This window comes from Crinia signifera, chromosome 1 (assembly GCF_055691185.1).
Source record: "Crinia signifera chromosome 1, ASM5569118v1, whole genome shotgun sequence".
Taxonomy (NCBI): domain Eukaryota; kingdom Metazoa; phylum Chordata; class Amphibia; order Anura; family Myobatrachidae; genus Crinia; species Crinia signifera.
The window spans coordinates 144285444-144305374 of record NC_139217.1 but is presented as its reverse complement, the minus strand read 5'-3'; the positions used below and the strand labels follow the sequence as shown (position 1 = coordinate 144305374).

The following is a 19931-nucleotide window of genomic DNA, read 5'->3' as shown; positions in this document are numbered from 1 at the left end:
TCCCCATGTGCTGCGGGAGGAGGGGGTCCCTGCTGCTGCTGAGGGGAGAGGGGGTACCTGTCAGCCTGACACGGCGCTGCCGCTGCTGTATCTCCCCCCCGGCGGCCGGTCCTTGCGGCGTATGTACAGTCAGTGTCGGCGGTCCCTCTGGCGCAGGGGAAATAAGTACTATTTCCCCTGCGCCAGAGGGACCGCCGACACTGACTGTACATCCGCCGCAAGGACCGGCCGCCGGGGGGGGAGATACAGCAGCGGCAGCGGCCGCCGGGGGGGGGAGATACAGCAGCGGCAGCGGCCGCCGGGGGGGAGATACAGCAGCGGCAGCGCCGTGTCAGGCTGACAGGTACCCCCTCTCCCCTCAGCAGCAGCAGGGACCCCCCTCCTCCCGCAGCACCTGGGCACATCTTGCCCAGCGCTGCACGCTGTGGACCCGCTGCGGGTGCCTGCACCCGCAGCGGGACCATGTACACCACCATTTACACGGGACCCGTGTAAAAGGTGTAAAAGGGGTATAACAGGACGGGGGTGAGGGGGAGGGGGGGGCGGGGGGCAGCGGGGCGTACCGCCGGGCTGAAAGTGGTTAATCTTTCAGCCCGGCAGCGTACACACACGGAGATGATTGCTGAAAAAAATCAGCAATCATCTCTACCGTTTAAAGATGCATTCCCATTGCATCTTAAACGGTAGATTACCGTGCAAAACCCTGCTCTGAAAACGGGTTGAAATACCGTTTAACTTTAAACGGTATTTCAACTCTGGCGCTTTCCCACTGCAGCCTTAAACGGTATTTTGCCCTCAAAAATCGGCAAAATACCGTTTTAAGGCTGCAGTGGGAAATGGGCATTAGGTAATGCATTTGGATGTTTAAAAACAGCCTCAATACTTCTCTCTGAATAAAATCAAATCAGAAAACTTAATAACAGACACACTGACACTGTTTTTAATACATTTCTGTTTATTGGACCAATATTTCACAAAATAAGCAGTTTTAAAGCAGACAAATTAAAAGTTAATTTTTAATAACAATATCAGAATCTTTTTCTTTCTTACTTCTGTGCGCCAAAAAAAGAAGACAATCTTTCTATTTCCTTTTTCTTCACGTGTAAACCTGTGCGTAGCCTAGACGTTTTAATATAAATCAGCTTTGACATTGGACAATCTGAATACATAAAGCAGGCATAAATGGTTAATATTGTCAGAAACAGCTTCTGTACGCTGTCTCAATGACTTGCATCATAATAGGAAATGAGCGTTTGGACATGGAATTGGCTCTCGTACACAATGCATGGTTACATTACCATGTGGGCAGAATATGAACTTGGGAACATAAGCACATGTCCTGTATACACACTCATACACCACTTTACAACTGGAGAATAAATGAATCATGTCTTTGTTAATATTTTGCTTTAATTCCAGCCTCCACATGTGGTGGCAGACTGAGAAAGTGAAATGTTTTGCTTGAAACCTATCGGTACTTTGTGTACAATAATACAGAGTCTGAGTACATTGCGACACACAGACAGAATGACTCAAATTGTAGCAGAGGTCATTTTCACACGTATCTCATCAGCTGACTAAACTGGATTTGCCTAGCTCATGCTAATTAGAATATGTCTCTTTAGACTTCACTAGAAAATTGGAACCTTCAGAATTTATGTATTTCCTTTTTTTTTCCATAGAGCTTGAGTAATGGAAGTGTGACTTCACTGTCATTAATGCCTTTACGCCTTCGCTTCTGAGAAATTATTTATTTTTATTTATGTAGTTAAACAATCTTAATTTAAAAAAAAAAGAATTATTTATCTAGCACGAGATCCGTGAGGAGATATCCAGTGTATACACACCACGCAGGTGCCTAAACATAGGCAGGTTTACTGACATGTAATACAATAGGGGTGAATGGGGTATATGTCTGCACAGGGGTCAATGTGAAATATGTCCGTGAATGCCCTTTTTGGGGCCCCCCGTTTTTATCACTGGCTGCCCCTGGAGACGGAGCTGTCTGCAATGCCTGCTCTTTGGGGGTTATTCTAGTTGATTCACAAGGCTGCAAATTCGCAGCCTTGCGAATCGACCAAACCCCACCCAGTGAATGCCGGGCCGCCCCCCTCTCGCAGCGTGTGTTCCCACGCACAGGCTGCGAATGGATGTATAACATAAACATCCATTCACATGCTGCGGGGAACACCCACATCTTTCGAATCACTTACATTTGCGCGCACGCATGGCCCCTGCCTAGCGTTCACATGGGAACACCCATGAATTACTGGACATTCCCACATGGTAATGGGGAAGCCCACCGCCCCACACCCCTCTCTGCCCCCCTCCGCCTACTATGTTGGGTGCGTGCAGAATGTTGGCCGTGGGTGCACGCTCCCTGTGTATGCACATGCGCAGAAATGGGCATGCGCACTAAAGAAACACCAGTCCCTGTGCGAACGCAGACTAGCTGCATGCAGACCAGAATAAGGGCCTTTATGTATGACAGCAGCAGGGTGCTGCAGGAGAGTATCACACTGCAGGAGAGTATCACACTGCAGCACCTAGCTCCTGTCACTGCAGAAGAGATGGCATTTTGGTGTCATGCCTTTTGAGGGTGACACCTGTGCCACAACCCCAGCACCTGGCTAGTGATGCCACTGTTATACCCCTTTCACACAGAAAAATCCCAAAAACCCAGGTATTTCCCGGATACAAAAACCCGGGTACAACTAGACAGCAAGGGGCTGACCCCCTTTCACACAGGAGCAAAAACCCGGGTATTTCCCGTGTCGACCCCTTTCACACAGAAGCCAGATTTTTCCTGCAAAACTCTGTGTGTCATAAGAAAAGGACAGTTTTAAAGGCACACAGAGATGAGGTCATGAAAAGTGGGAGGTGACTGCTCACTGCATTGCATTAAACATGGCTGACAAGTTGCAGAACACCCTCTCTATTAACCTAAATACTATGACACAGTAGAAGTACAAGGACACATTGGTTGTATGTTTGAATGAACTTGTTTTATTTTTCACAAAACATGTTTTATGCAGTTCACTTTAAATATAAAATGTTTTCAAATATAAATCTTTAGTGGTCATAAATACCCTTTCAACACTGAAACAACATTGAACTATTGCAACACGAGGTAGAATATGTATTTAGCATAGGTCTACTATCAGTGGTGGGTGAATAGGTTGTGCTGCCATCCAAGCTGATATTGTATAGGGGAGACACACACCTAAGTCTGACTGTCCAGCAGCCACACCTTTTCATCCGGCACTGTATATATATAGATAAACACTTGTATTTGCAATTTTTGGTACCTGTAGGGCACAGGTCTTCAACCTGTGGCCCTTCAGATGTTGTGGAACTACATGTCCCCGCATGCCCTGAGTTTTTTTGCCATCCTACTATAGGAAAAAATGTGGCAATGTATGGTGGGACATGTAGTTTCACAACATCTGGAGGGCCACAGGTTGAAGACCTGTGCTGTAGGGCAATTCGAAACACTCTGGCTCCTGCCGGGCAGTGAAAACCCGCACGGCCAGGAATCTGTGCCACACACAGCAGTTTACAATGATGGGATCCGGCTGAAACCAGGCGGCCTGGGTGAATGGTCACATCTGTGCCCTTTATTAACTACGGTGTGTGGCACGGCTTCCTGGCCGTGCGGGGTTTCGCCATCCGACAGGAGTCGGAGTGTGTGAAATAGCCCTTAGTACACCCCAAAAAAATATAAATATATAAATATAAGCCCCAAACAGGGAATTTTTTTATTGCCTTAAAGATAAAGAAGAAGGCATACTGTGTACACATTATAGATTATGTTCAGTCACATATCTAGAGTATACTCTATTTGTACACATTTAAATAAAAAAAAAGTTTGAGAACTTTGATTCAGCTCCAAACTGAAGAACCAAATGAGCTTTTTTGAGGCTCATAAACTAAAGAACCATAATACTCTACTGTGTACATCAAAATGGAACACAGCATTTAACGGGCCTTGTAAGTGCCACTTTTTAAGCAAGAAAAATTGAACGAGCCCAGAAAAAATATAAAAAGAACAACCATATAGCAACATTACTACAAATGCCTGTAGGCAGTGCTGATTACAGTGCTAACAGGAGTGTTATGATTACTGGCATTCACTGAATCATCAGCATAATTTTTCACATTGCCATATTGCCTTCTATATCCTGTGCCATTGACAGTATCATGCACTGTCTCCTGTGGACTGGCATTGGCATGTGGCCTACTTGGCTGTGTGGCATGTGAAAAATTATTGCCCATGTTTTCAGTATAACTACGCCCTTGGCCCTGCACAGTAGTTTGGCTTGAATTTGAAGGCATAAATGTATGGCCTCTGTGTGGAGGATTACAATAATCACCCTCAGCGTACGGACTACACAGCTTGTAAGGCTGCGGATTCTGTAATGTAGACACCATATTGGTAAGGAAGGTCATCTGTGCATCTCGATTTTCACGCGCTATGCGTTCGTGCAGACCCACCAACTGTGTGAGAAAGGAATCTTGCAACTGTCTCTCGTTGTCAAAGAAGCGCTGCAGTCGGGCATCCTCTTGAGTTTGAAATTCAAGATCGGACTCTCGGAGATGATCTACCAGGATTCTTGACATTGAGCGCGTAGCAAGCTCCATCTTTGACGTTTTTTTCTTCCTTGCAGGTACATCAAATACTAAAAATAAAGGAAAAATCATTACAATCCAATAGCGGCATGCCAGTGTATATATATATATATATATATATATATATATATATATATATAGATAGATAGAGAGAGAGAGAGACTACTACTACTGGTTCCCACAATACCCCTCTCCAGGGCACACCACACGTGTGCTGTAGTAGTGGGTGCGGGGTTGTTACCTGTGTTACAGTGGGACTACAGGTCCCAGCAAGCCTGCAACACATGCTGATACTTGGAAGAACCACAGGTACCAGCATGTGGGGCATTAAAGGCCTGCTGATACCTATAGCCCCCTGTACATCTATTAAAATAGATACACAAACAATACTTGAAAAACTTACTGTTACGACGCAACGTTGGGGTCTCAGTCTGTGCAGGAGTGGGTGTCCCAGATGGAGTAATGGTGCTGGCTCCACTGTCCTCAACCTCAGCCTCTAATGGATCAATTGTGTCCTCCATGGCAGCAATAGGATCAGGGATGCTGTTGTCTATGCTGTCTTCCAACTCCATTATAGGTGGGCAAGATGGGCTGCATTCTGGAGTTATGCTCCGTGATGAAGCTGCACTGGATGATGATATGGCAACAGGGTTCACCAGGGCAGAATTGCCAAAGACCTCGTTACATTGGTCGAAGTAAACCCATTCCATCCTCCCAGCACCACTTTTCCTCCTGTTGTTGTCACAAACTTTGTTGTAGTACCTGCGCAGAGCTTTTAGTTTGTTGACCACCTGCTGCTGGGTACGCACAATGCCCCTTGAAGTGAGGACCTTGGCAATATTGGTGTAGACTACAGCGTCCTTCACTGTGCCAGTAATCTGTTTTCGGATTTCTTCCTCCCCTCTGACACTGAGCAGCTCACGGATCTCCTCATCTTTCCAGTGTGCCATGGCCATTTACTGCTGCGCTGCACGCCTCTGCCACGTGCGCTCAGCCAATCAGGGAACCTGTAAAGATCAGCCAATCACGCAGCGCCATGCTGCACAGCCAATCAGCATGATTTTTCAATAGTCGGGAGAAAAACACGGGTCGGACCCTTTCACACAGCCGCAAACACGTGTCTGACACGGGAAAAACCCAGGTAAATACCTGGGTCGAAGTCCCGGAACTTTAGACCCGTGTTGACCCTTTCAGACAGAAGAAAAACCCGTGTCGACACGGCAAGAGCAGGGAAATTACCGGGTCTTTTTTTCTGTCTGAAAGGGGTATTAGTAATCTTGGCCTAGAACTTAGTAGCAGTTTGGCCATATATTTAGAATTGTCTGTGTGCCAGTGGCATATTTATAATGGGTGCAGTGCCATGTCGGGATTTTGACCTTGTCAGTATTTTGACCATAGACCAATGGTGGTCGGGATTTTGTCTAAATAAATCATACTGAATCCTGTGCCACACATGCACTGCTGCTGGTATCACTGGGTACACCTCTGCACTCATGTTGATCTGTGACCTGGTGCTCTCGTCCGGCTCTGGTCATCTGATCGCCGGTTTCCAGCTCTGTGACCCTGCCATCTGATGATTCTCCTGAGCCAAAGGCAAAGGCAAATTCCTTCACAAATGGACAAAACCATGTGCACTGCAGGGGGGCAGATGAAACATGTGCAAAGAGATTTAAATTTGGGTGAGTTATTTTGTTTCTGTGCAGAGAAAATACTGACTGCTTTATTTTTAGAGTGCAATATACTGTAGATCTCACTTTGAAGTAACACCCCACTTAAATCGAATTCTCTTTGCACAAGTTACATCTGCCCCACCTGCAGTGCACATGAATTTGTCCATTTGAGAATGAATTTGCCTTTGCGAGTGAACCAGAATAATACCCCAGGTTACCAATCACAGCATTGGAGAACAGTGGCAGCTTGTAATCAATTTAAATTATTGGACACACATGGCTGATTACAGGCACCCGCGCCTGACTATGTTCTGCCTGGATAACGCTGTCTGAAGATGTGTTATTATCACAGGGCTTCCTCCAGTATTGTTTTTAATAATTTTTTGTATATTTGCCCACATTGCATTTACACATATGGGAATAAAGATAAAAAAAATTGTGATATATAAAAAGAGTGTGAAAACACCCTGTTCACATTATTTTAGTACAAATAATCTTTATAATTCCCAAGTGCCCCTCCACATTCCATACCAAATGATGGCTACAGACTTATACCCCTTTTACACCGCTGAAAAATCCAGGTCAACGGCAGGTCAGACCCGGATCTTCGGTGGTACAAATGGGGTCATGCCGTGTCCATTTACACGGGTCTTCTACCCAGGTCCTGACCTGGGTAGAACATGCTTAGGACCCATGTAGATGCCAGTGTAAATGGTCCCGCTGCGGGTTGAGGCACCCACAGTGCTGGGGAAGCTGTCCCCAGCTGCTGCGGTAGGAGAGGGGTGTCTGCGGCTGCTGAGGCCGAGCTGTCAGGCTACGGAGGGGGGCGACGGAGGGGATGCTCGCCGCGGCTGCTGCTGTAACTCCACCCTGCAGCCGACCCTGGAAACAACCGTGTTCAAAGACCAGGGTCCAACCAGGGTTTTTGGTGTAAAAGGGGTATTAGGAAGCATCTAAGATTTACTCTATTGTCTGACAAATACTGAGCACTACTTTGCCTTAAAAATCTTATTTTATGTTTCCAATTCCTGGAGCGTAGGTAGGTACTGTATGAGTTAGAAGCTGATTAGTTGCTATGGGCAACTTGTCCACTTTATCTCTTTCATAGGTTTGATACATCTTCTCGCCGTTCTATAAATTTGATGAGTAATTAAAATCTCTACTATGCACTTTGCTGTAACACTGAGAATTTCTCCATTGTGAGACGAAAAAAGGAATTCAATTCTATTCTAAATAAAACTGTATAATGCACATATCCATTGACTATGTTGAACACTATGTACAGTATTGTGTAGAAGTTTTATAATAAAGAACATACAGTGTTTGCTGCAGCAGTGACATCATACAGTAAGATGTTATATAATGGCATGTAACATATAATGGCATGTAACATTTCCTGAAAGTAGCTGCTGACATCATTATGATGTGGTCCCAGGTATTACACCCAGGCAGCAACACCACCTCCGCCACCACCACAGCTTCTACAGATTCTTCCACCTCTCACCACCTCGCCCTCTCTTCCCCATACTTGTCATGTTTGAAAACAAATTCCAGGCACATGCTGATATTGGACAGGAATATTTGTCTGACATTGTCTGACATATATTGCTACACCTAGCAACATGACATAATCATAAGATACCTGTATAACACTCTGTACAGATCTTGAGCAATATGCCTACCTGACATGTCCTAGTCACTGGTCATGAATGATCATAATACAATTCTATTACACCCTACACAGCACAACCCAATCCCATCTGATCACTGCACATAATCAACAAACAACTATACTGGTATTTAATTCCATGGGTGAGATTTAATAGGATGAGAGATTCAGAAAGTGAGAGATTTTGTGAGAAATCTCCAGTTTTTTTAAAGCGGCAATCATTTACACGACAAAATCAAACTGATTTTGCCATGCAAATGATTGCCGCTTTAAAAAAACTGGAGATTTCTCACAAAATCTCTCACTTTCTGAATCTCTCATCCTATTAAATCTCACCCATCATCTTCATACAATTCAGTTACAGTATTACAGAACAGAGAGAATAAGTGCATCCAATAGCCAAATAATGGATGCATGAAATACTTCAGTCTGTCATATTCAGGTGTATGTGGTCTCATGTAGGGAATTAGGGGCTTATGTATCACAATCCACATTTCAGATGTGGCTATGATGTGATAAAATCACCAAAATCTGCAATACAATAACTTAATACATTGCAAGAATGTACCAATTATCTATCACGCGCAGGGACAGAGCCACCCTCCGCCCAGCCTCCGACAGAAGTTGGGAAGAATGGTCTACACCATCGCCATTGGCTACTCCCCTCTCACTTGCACTTTCCCGATGGTTTTGGCCTGCTGCTCCAGCTCCAGCCATCTGATCACCAGCTTCCAGCTCTGGGTCCTGTTATCTGATGCTTTCTGTAAACTGAGATAATGGCTAACAGGAGACATCAGGTGCCTAGGGTCGCAGTGCAGGGTCTTGTGATCAGATGATTACTGGAACATTGATCATCAGGGGCCTGTGGGTAAATATAACAGTGAATAACCTGAGGTTTTATTAGACACACATGGCAGACCACTGGCACTGGCTCCCCACTCTGCTCATCCTGTCAGAGCGGAGAATGGAATGAAGTGGGCAGAATGCAGAGGGGCATTACAGTGGAGCGGGGCTTAATGATGCTAATATATGCAAACTGCGTAATTGGAGCCCTGCCCATATGCAAAGTTTGGCCAATCGCAGCATGTTCCCTGAAGGTGGCAGACCTAATGGTGTAATTAGACCGATCCCACTTGAGTCAGTACTTCAGAGGGGCAAGTTGATTAAATGTGGGTGCAGAGAGTAATGGTGTGGATCCAGGAGCCCATGTGCACTGCACACACTGCAGACATTATAGAAACGCCTCTGGCTACTATGCATTTATAGCCATTAGGCCATGAACCAGTCCCTTAACAATAGCGCCTGAGACCCCAAGGTTGCGAGGGGGGGGGCGCTGTGTAAGTGTGGGTGCTGGTGGTTTGGGGGCTATTGTAATGCCACTGTGCTGCAGCCGGGACCTGCAGATTTACCTGTCTGCACAGCGGTCCCGGCTCCCCTCCAGGCTTCTGCTGAAATGAAAATGGTCCATCATAAAATGTCCGCCCCCATAGGATGAGCGATTCAGAAAGTGAGAGATTTGTTAATAAATCATTTACACTGCAAAACCAATATGATTTTGCAGTGTAAATGATTGTTGCTTTAAAAAAACTGGAGATTTCGGTACTTATGTAGTATCTGGGCTGCCGATTTCTAAATCGGGTACATCGCATCGCATCGCATGCGACCATCGGATGCGATGCGATGCGATGCGATGCGATGACCCGATTTTTCCATAGGAATCAATGTTAAAATGGACTGAGTCCATTTTAACATGGAATTCAATGGGAAAAAGGGGTCCTTTTCATACCCCTACTATCCAAGTGGGCATGGAGTTGGATATAAACCTGTGGCGAGCGTAGCGAGCCACCGAGCCCGAAGCGTGGCGAGCGTAGCGAGCCCCGCGAGGGGACACAGAATACCGGCCCCTCGCGGGGCTCGCTTCGCTCGCCACGCTTCGGGCTCGGTGGCTCGCTGCGCTCGCCACAGGTTTATATCCAACTCCATGCCCACTTGGATAGTAGGGGTATGAAAAGGACCCCTTTTTCCCATTGAATTCCATGTTAAAATGGACTCAGTCCATTTTAACATTGATTCCTATGGAAAAATCGGGTCATCGCATCCGATGGTCGCATGCGATGCGATGCGATGCGATGCGATATCGCATCGCATCGCATCTGATTGTATGCCTTAACTTAAGGCATACAATCAAAAAATCGGCAGCCCAGATACTACATAAGTACCGAGATTTCATAACAAATCTCTCACTTTCTGAATCTCTCATCCTATTACACTTCACCCATATAATTTTGATGCAAAGCTTGCCATGAAAACTGGTAACAAACATTACATGAAAAGGACTTGTTCGTGGAATGGCCCAGTAGTAGAATAGTGTGGTCTTCTGCTGCTGTAGCTCGTGCACTTCAAGGTTTGATGATGTGCCTTCAGAGATGCTCTTCTGACACATACACATATATACAGTATACTGGCAGAAGCTCAATTAGTTTAGTGATATCACTCACAAGGGAGGGGTAATTCTGAGTACCGCTTGGTAATTTCAGTTACTGGTATCTTGATTTAAACCAATAGGCAATTCTCCCATGACCTCTCTCATTATTAAGGCGCTTAAACACACCACATTGATGCTCACCAGATACTTTTGCCATTCTGTACAAACTATGTTCTGCTTGAGAATTTGGGAAATCAGCAGTTTCTGAGATACTCCGACCACCTCATCTAGTGCACACACACACAATAATTCTATATCAAAAGCCACGTTTCTTCCTCATCCCAGTGTGTGTTCAGAAGAACAATTTTCACCTTGTGATTGTATCTATTGAGTTACTGACAGACTTGTTCGATATTTAAAGAAAACAACAAGTGTATGGGGTGCACCTAATAATGGTATACGGTCACTAGGTCGACAAGGGGAAGGTCCACAGTCATTAGGTCGACCACTAAAGGTTGACATCCATGAAGGTCGACATGACTGAAGGTCAACATGGTGTTAAGTTGAAAGGGTCATTAGGTAAACACAGGCATTAGTTCGACATGGGGACGATCGACAGTCAAAAGGTCGACATGGGGTTTTCCACGTTTTTTTGAGCCGACATGTGCCAACAGGCGGTATTTCATGCCCTGCCATCCACTAGGGCGTTGTGGGAGAATAGTGTGCCAAGCATAGCGAGGCACAGTGCCCGAAGAATGGTGAGTGCAGCGAGCCATGCGAGGGGACGCTGTGCACTTTTTTAGTGTCCATGTCGACTGTACCGACATTCGGGTAAAAAAGTGAAAAACCCCATGTCAACCTTTTGCCTGTCGACCTTACCTAATGCTTGTGACGACCTAATGACCCTGATGACCTAACCCCATGTCGACATTCAGTCATGTTGATCTTCATGTTGACCTTCAGTGATCAACCTAATGACTGTCGACCTTCCTTTTGTATATTATCTGATCCATACTCCCTAATAATGTGGCCACTCTGTGGCTGTGTACATATAGAAATCAAACTGTCTGACTCTCCCCATGCAGTCAGAAGTAACTCCAGATTCATGTTGCTTTGCAAAGCAAAGGGAGCCACATGCACCATAAATATACAGTATATGAGGTGCACAGTACGTCAGGGTTACCGACTTTAATATTCTCCTCTCCGGGAGAATGTTCCTGATTCAGACCTGATTGAAATGGCAGAGGCCTGTAATCAGTTAGTTGCTGCCCAGCTAGAGTAAAAACCTACCCTGCGCAAGTCTGCGAATGGTGTGCGAAAATATTACAAAGCATTCGGCCAGCTACAAATCCATATGCAACTCATCCACCATCAAATGATTTTCCCAGTCTGTGCAAGAGAGCATAACTAACCCTGACCCTTCCACATATCTGCGACAGAGACATGCTGCTTGAGGCCATAGCTGACATCACAAACGTCTCCCTGAAAACCTCTGGGCAAGCCTGCATTTTCCAGACACCTCCGTACACCCACCAACGGCGGCTTCCTGTCAGTCAAGTTGCATGGGGATTGCGAAAAAAGTAATTGCTGATTTTTGACGCTGCTTGGCCTTGCGCATGTGTGCTACGGTCCTTACATATGCACAGTCATTCATTAATCGATCACTTCTTGCATTCGTACAACAGTGATCAGCTCTCAATAATCCCCATTGTGTGCATTGCAGTAATAATGGGTTAATGCTCTGCTTTGAGCACAAGGGGGCTATATTGTATTTATTTATCATGAGGCCAGGAATGAGGAGTTTGTCCCCTAGGCCACCACTTACCAGTTTCCAGAGTTCTCATCTGTCAATTAATATAGGTTGCTTACAATAGGCTTCCCTACCCTCCAGGAATGGCCGGGAACCTCCCGAAAATCAGGTCCTCCTCCCGGGCCCCCGGGAAGGTGGGCAAGTCTCCCGCTTTCTGGGGATTGCCCCCGCTCCCCGCTTGCCCGCTGGTTTAATTACTGTAAAATCGTGGGTCCGCGGGGAGGGGGCGGGGCTTCATAATTATAGAGCATTTTCTACCGTGCACATCACATCGCACCACACAAAAGTATGTGCAGCCCGTACTTTTTGTACATGATCGCATCACATCTAGAGAAAACACACGCTACTGTAGCACATTGCATGCTTATTGTACTAGATGTGATGCGATCTAGTACAAAAAATACGGAGCACATCGCTCTGTGTATGGGCACCTTAAGATACTTGTAATAAGGGATTTTAGTCATCTCCTGAGCCTTTATTTGATTTTCCGGTTAAGTAGATAAATAAAATCCTTGTAATATACTTTTTTAGTAATCATGCAGTAATTACACTTTTACTTTTAGCAAAACATGATAAATCAGAATGGAAAAACTGAAGGAACTGCCAGTGATTCTGTGCAGCAAACAGCCCCACAGACACCACCTAATACACCAGATCCTCGAAGCCCGCCCAACCCTCAAAGCATTGCACCAGGTAAGTTCTGTTCTTTCCCCCTCCCTAGGAACTGTATGTGCTAACATGAATACAGACATTTGCTTTACCTTGAGAAAGTGGTAAGTTAACTCTTAGCACTCCAGGCAAGTATCACCATGGCAAGTATCACCAGTACTTCTTAGCTTCCTTGGTGAAATATTAGTCAGAAATTGTAGATTTACCAGATTTTTTTTAATAGGTATGATAAGTGGCAAAACAAATCATAGTTATTGCCATTTGTAAGTAAATAGGTCCATATGTATTTTGTATGAGCCAAGGGATAATGAATTCAGAGACAATCTACATATAAGAATGGGTTCTTGCAGTCCCCTTTAGCTGCTGCATCAGTGAAGGGCATGTCATCCCCATGTTATAGGCGTGCCAAGCAAATGTTTTGTGTCTCTGGATGCAGACTTCCCAGTGTCGGCACACATGTTCCGGCAGCCAGTTGGAGCAAGCTTCTTGCAGTCCCCCTTAGCTGCTGCATGAGTGAAGGGCATGTCATCCCCATGTTATAGGCGTGCCAAGCAAATGTTTTGTGTCTCTGGATGCAGACTTCCCAGTGTCGGCACACATGTTCCGGCAGCCAGTTGGAGCAAGCTTTGACTTACTCAAACTCGGATCTGTGATTGCATCATTAGCTTATTAGTTGTACAGTATTGCATAGCTGCTTACCTATAGCTGTGCAATACTGTACATCTATGAATCAGGCTCTTAGATGGAGGCTCCCCGAATCAATGGTGAGATGATGTCACCATTTACACTTGTTATATAAGACATATTACACCCACACCGTAAGTATGTGATGATCAATATGAGGTGACTTCAGGTATTACAATCAGTATTCCAGCCATGATGTTTTCATGTTCTCAAACAATCTCCCCACATCTGGATTTGGGGAAAGGCCTCACAGAACGGAACAAAGGTGAAACTACCATAGGTGCAAGGGGTGTAGTTGCTACTGTGCCCAGTGCCCACTTCTCCAAGTGTTTTCATTTGGATCAATTGTGGAATACCGACGAGCTGGATTGATGGTGGAAACCTGATGATAGCAGGATCGATGGTAGACCACCGATAATAGCAAGATCAATTGCAGAAACCACAATGGAACAGGAACGATGTGGAACACAGTTCAAGCAAGGCGGTACTGCAAGCTGGAATTAAAATCGGTCTAATCCTCAGGAGCTGAGCAACCTGGATGCTGCTAGGGAGAGACAACAATAGCAATGGCAAATTAGGAGTACTATTTTCTTATAGCAGTCAGTGAGTGATTGGCTGTGGAGGCTCATGTGATCTTACCAAACATGGATGTGCCCATGTTTGGATTCAGGAGGGAAAACTGGTTTGTAACAGATATGATTGTGGCCTGTGGTAATGGCGTCAGCGTGGAAGGCTGTGGGGAGCTAAGACTGACCTCTGTAATGGCAGGAAAGACATGCTGTAATGCCGCAGCATCAGCGGCATGCCATGACCACTGGAGAGGCTGCAGGAGCGGTGTTCTCCATTCAGTATGCAAACAGTGCAGATAATGGGGGTTATTCGAATTGCTTTGCATGGGGGACAGATGTTGGGCACATTTCTGCACCTGTGCATACGCTGGGTGTGTGCGGCCACAGTGAACAGGGTTTTTGCCGGGCACATGCGCCCAACACTGTGGGTGGGAGCGTGGGGTGGCGCCGAATGTTTCATGAGCTTTCCAATGAAAACGCTGGGCATTCCCATGGAAATCACCCTGTGATGTGGGTGCCGGGGTCGAGCAGCTGACATCACCATAAAATTCCCAGCAGTCAGGAAAATGTGTTGGGGTAGCAAAGCTTTCCTCAAAAATGATCAATTATTTATCTTTGTGAATGTTAAAAGGTTTGTACAGTATCAACGGTACTTATGTATTATCTGGGCTCCCATGTTAAATGCACCCCATTTTTTCATACCCTACTATCCAACTACGCATGGAGTTGATTTTTATATAGTGTGGCGAGCGCAGCGAGCCACCGTGCCCGAAGCGTGGCGAGCGCAGCGAGCCCCGCGAGGGGACGCGGTCTCATAAGAAAAACGGGAGCCCAGATATTACATAAGTACCGTATCAACTTATATATAGGAAATCAAGAACAATAAAGCTTTGAGACATATTTACTTACCAGTTAATGAATAACAAGAGTTCATAATACGTCACAAGGGCTGTGTTTGCTTTTTAAATTTAAATGCTCGAAACCTCTCTGGGTGTATAAAGTAGAATTCAGAATAATAAAATGTCACAGCACAGCTTTTGTTGTTGGCACAGAAATGTGTTATGTAACAGTGTCCCCTCTCACTTGCCTAGGCTACACAGGTCCGCTTAAAGAAATTCCTCCAGAAAAATTTAATGAAACAGCAGTTCCTAAGTATTATATGTCTCCATGGCAAGAAGCTATTGTGAATGAACCTGACCTGCTAGAGGCTTTATACCCCAAAATGCCCGCACCGGGACAGAAGGTGCAGAGCCCTGACTACAGGAGTTTCAACAGGTACGGTTCCCAAATACTTTTACTCCTTTACAGTCTGCACCAAATATTCTACCGTAACTGTGTTGGACTGGAGCAGTGTTTCTCAAATCCAGTTCTCGGGGCTACTTAACCGTGCATGTTTTCTGTTTAGCATACTGTAGACGGACGCACAAGTGTACTACTGTAATACTGACTCAGATATGTCTACCAATTCCCATAAGTGCATGCTAAGGAACTGGGTCTAACCTGGGTTTCAGAAAGGGCACTAAACAACGGTGATCTCTGTCTCTCCCTCTCATTAAAACTTCAAGGTCCACACAGATACTGTATTATCCATCTCCCAGACTCTTATGCTGGGTACACACCAGAACAATTTGGCCTCACTTCCCCCAATGTGGATACAATCTCGAACTATTGTATGTAAATTGGGCACGTTTTGACATGTTTTAGATCCGATTCCGATCAGATGTGCATCCCCGGTGGTCGTTTAGTTGTTTTGCAGATCCTACCTGCTGCAGTCAGGATTTGAAAATGACCCAGTCAACTGGGTACCATAGCAGCCAGATATCTGTCACAGTTTAGCAAACCTGCTGCCCAGATATTACAGTATGCACTGTGAGTGAATGAACTGAGGTAAAGCCAGTCATATCAGAGTAACTCCTATCCCTGTGGAATCAGTTTGTGTAATATGAAGTGTAGAACAGTGGGGAGGGCCCCCAACTAAAGGGGTGAACGTGTTTGCTTACCACTAAAATAGCAGAACAAGGGTGTGCATTGCAATGACTGTGATTGCAGCATCTCAATATTTATCCTGCTCACACACCCTACAAAATGTAATCATGTATAAAATGAACACTTTACTCAGATGTGTATATATATATATATATATATATATATATATATATATATATATTTATATATATAGAGGCTCAAGAAAAGGCTGGCACTCTGGGGTCTTTCAAAAATGTGCTGTATTTGTAGCAATAAAACGACCAACGTTTCAGGGGTGGTCCCCCTTGACAAAGGGGGACCACCCCCGAAACGTTGGTCGTTTTATTGCTACAAATACAGCACGTTTTTGAAAGACCCCAGAGTGCCAGCCTTTTCTTGATCCTCTGTGTGTGTATGTGTATATTCTGTCTATATTAATAATCACCAACAATCTACTTGCTGGGCACAGAGTAGAAACTAATTCACTGGTTTGAGGGTATAGCCCATACAGTAGAGTAGTGGTTAGGGTACAAAGCAGAGCACTTCCCTTGATAGTCCAATATTGTATATGTCTTTTGTTTACCTCCTTATCGCTAGGAACATTTACTACACCCACAACTCAACATTTAGTATTTCTTCTCCTTTCCCTTATTTGGAGGAAAGTGGGGCTGATGTATTAAGCCTTAACAAGAGATAAATGCAAGGGTGATAAAGAGAGATAAACGTCCAGCCAATCAGCTCCTTACTTTATCACCCTTGTATTTATCTCTTGTTAAGGCTTAATACATCTGCTCCATTGCAATGGATTATCAAATCTGTACAAGTGAAGAAGTTGTCCACACTAGCCAATCAGTTTCTGTCTTACATTTATCAAGTAATTAGTAGTCTATAAAATGATAGGTAGGAGTTGATTGGTTGATATGGGCAACTTCCCCACCTGTCTACTCTTCAGAAGGTTTGTTACCTGTCTTCCTTGGACTTAGTGACACAGGGCCAAATTTATCAAAGCTTGGATAGAGTACCACACAATCAGCACCTGTCATTTTTTGAACACAGCCTATGACAAGACAGTTAAAAGCTGATTGATTAGTGGTTAGTACTTTATCTCTCTCTCCATGCTTTAGTAAATCTGGGCCATAGTCCCCTCTTGATTTTCCTCGTATCTCTCCAAGAGTTACAAGCACCACCCTTCTCCATTACCCATTCAATGCACACTTCTTCAATTGCTGAATTTACCAATTCATCTTTATACTAAAAATACTGTACTCTAGCTGCCTACTATGTATATATGTGTTGTATTTCTGCTCTGTATGGCACTGCAGAACTTTGCAGACCAAATAAATAAAAATAATAATTATAGTACCATGTGTAAAGCAAAGTTTTATTCAGGACCCATTGATTCATTGTACCATGCCTTCAGTTTGCACAGACCTAATGCTCTAACACACTCTGTGCCATTACACATTACTCTGTCTCATGTAGCCCAGTGTGCCATGTAAAACCTTACACTTGGTGCCAAATGGTATTACTGGTGAGAGCTCAGTGAGGATTTAGAATGAGAGCACCAAATCAGAGGGGAGCAGGAGACTGATACGAGACGTGCCATACATAACCGTGTCTCTGCCATCTTCTTTAAACTCTTTCCTGGACCTGGTGTACACAAGGTGTACGGGCATTTGGAACTCTGCTGGCACCAATGGGGAGTTAAGAGAAAAATAGGAGATTCAGAACCTTGACTGACTATGACTGTCACATGACCAGTAGCAATAGCAATTTGAAGTATATAAATAGTATATTCTATATCAGAATGTATCTTTTATGCATATATTATTGTTTGGTAAAAGTCGGTGGATGTATTATATTGAAATCATGCAAAGGATAAAATTAACTCTAGAATAGTAAAGCTTATCAAGCTTCAATGAGATATCTGATCATACTAATGCACAGTGCACAATTAAAGGTAAATATAAAGTTTCAGAAATCTAGAATGTCAAGGTGGGTATTTCATAGCTTAAATATAACAGATACTCTGCTGGTAAAATGGGTTGTTTTAGCTACAGTAAAAATGCCAGAGTATCTGTTCACTCAAAGTCATTCAACATATGACCACTGTCTTTCACATGGCCACTGGAAACTTAGATGATGACTGAGTCTGACCTTGTGAGCTCATCGTCTAACCATGCCCTACTACGCCCCAGCAATTCCACCTCACCACCAGATGGAAGGATCTCTCAGGTTTGGCTTCACATGTGCGTGACATAGATCTAGCTACTAGGTGTCTGAGTCAAATATTTCTTGCTTTGCTTTTGCCAGTGCAACTGAGCTTAAGTCTATTTCCCAGATCAGGAAACTATGTAACCATTGTATTTTCTTTTAATATAATTTGCTTTTATAAACTCTGTAATTTAGGGGATTATTCTGGTTCACTCCTTCTGGCAAATTCCTTCTTAAATGGACAAAACCATGAGCACTGCAGGGGGGCAGATGTAAAATGTGCAGAGAGAATTAGATTTGGGTGAGTTATTTTGTTTCTGTGCAGGAAAAATACTGACTGCTTTATTTTTACACTGCATTATGGATCTCACTTTGCAGTAAAACCCCACCCAAATCTAACTCTTTCTGCACAAGTAACATCTACCCCACCTGCAGTGCACATGGTTTTGTCCATTTGAGAAGGAGTGAAACAGAATAACCCCATTAGTTGATTGTTCATTGTGAGATCTGAGGAGTTATAACTTACTTATAAGGGCTAATTCCCATACTTCTTTGTCCCATGATCAACTCTAGGGCTGCCACTCCATTTGGAGGATTTGAAAACGCATCCAAGATGATAACTTTCAATGTTCCGGATTTCGATATCAACAATCTAATCTTTGATATGTCACCAAATCCTCTTAGATCAAGAAAATCCTTTAACAGAATAGCTCATGGGTGGACAAGTGACAACCCACATATTATAGTCTCTTCCGACATCCTCCAGTATCCCGATGTCCCAGAAACCGATGATCTGTAAATGAAAGAGGTTTTGATAAAAGTTCATTGTTAAACTGCCATGTAGATTCATTATATCACATTTTTCTCTGATGTCTCTGATTTGTATTTATTAATGTTATACTAGCAGGTCTAACTACTTTTTTGGACTATCTCATGCATTTTTTTTGTTTACTGGTACAGTTAGTCTTTACCTTATTTCAAAACCATAATGTTCAGGTGTAAGTTGAGTTGAACTTGAATCCCTTGCCTATTAAATTGTTATCAATAAACATACAACAGTGATGTCATTAGTGTATATGAAGTCATTGCTTTAAGAGAAACATTCCCAGATTTCCAAATCACTGGATTATACTAGAACAACACTGTGACACTGTGGTTAGTATTGATGTCTCACAATGCTGGGATGCTTTATCCCCTCTTTAGAGAAAATGTTGTATAAATAAATCACAATTAATATAATAATCACATGGGCCAGATGTATCAAGCTTCACAAAGTGATAAAGTGGAGAGTGATAAACACAGACTGCAACATGGCAGGTAGGAGATGATTGGCTGGCTGTTTATCACTCTAGATTTTATCACTTTTTGAAGCTTGATACATCTGGCCCATAGTAAGGTTGAAAAGAGGCATATGTCACCAAGTTACATATTTCACAAATTCTAGTTCTGTTGATTGGGCAAAACAAGAAAAGTTGGCATTTAATATTCATGGAGGTGGTAAGGCAGAGGTGGGGAACCTCAGGCCCGTGGGCCATATGCGGCCCCTGTAGCCGGTCTGAGTGGCCCGCCCACCCACCCAGAGGCTTTGCCGGGAGCAGGGCCGCCATTAGGGGGTTGCTGTAGGTAC

At 44.1% G+C, this 19931-nt stretch overlaps 2 protein-coding genes across 3 annotated transcripts in view; one reads left to right on the top strand and one right to left on the bottom strand.

The window, feature by feature from the left end:
* MYOZ2 (myozenin 2) overlaps positions 1-19429 on the top strand; it is a 78172-nt gene extending 58743 nt beyond the window's left edge. For both annotated transcript variants that reach the window (XM_083174458.1, XM_083174459.1), the window contains exons 4-6: positions 12767-12896; positions 15217-15400; positions 18878-19429. In XM_083174458.1, coding sequence (XP_083030584.1) covers positions 12767-12896; positions 15217-15400; positions 18878-19103 — 540 coding nt within the window. In that variant the 3' untranslated portion in view covers positions 19104-19429. The remainder of the gene's footprint in view (positions 1-12766; positions 12897-15216; positions 15401-18877) is intronic.
* LOC146026726 (uncharacterized) lies at positions 877-5886 on the bottom strand. The gene is made up of 3 exons (XM_083157623.1): positions 5033-5886; positions 4172-4679; positions 877-889 (listed from the first exon to the last, which is right to left on the bottom strand). Exons 1-3 carry the CDS (start codon positions 5583-5585, stop codon positions 877-879), a joined length of 1074 nt encoding a protein of 357 aa, XP_083013749.1. The 5' UTR covers positions 5586-5886.
* Positions 19430-19931: the final 502 nt, after the last annotated feature.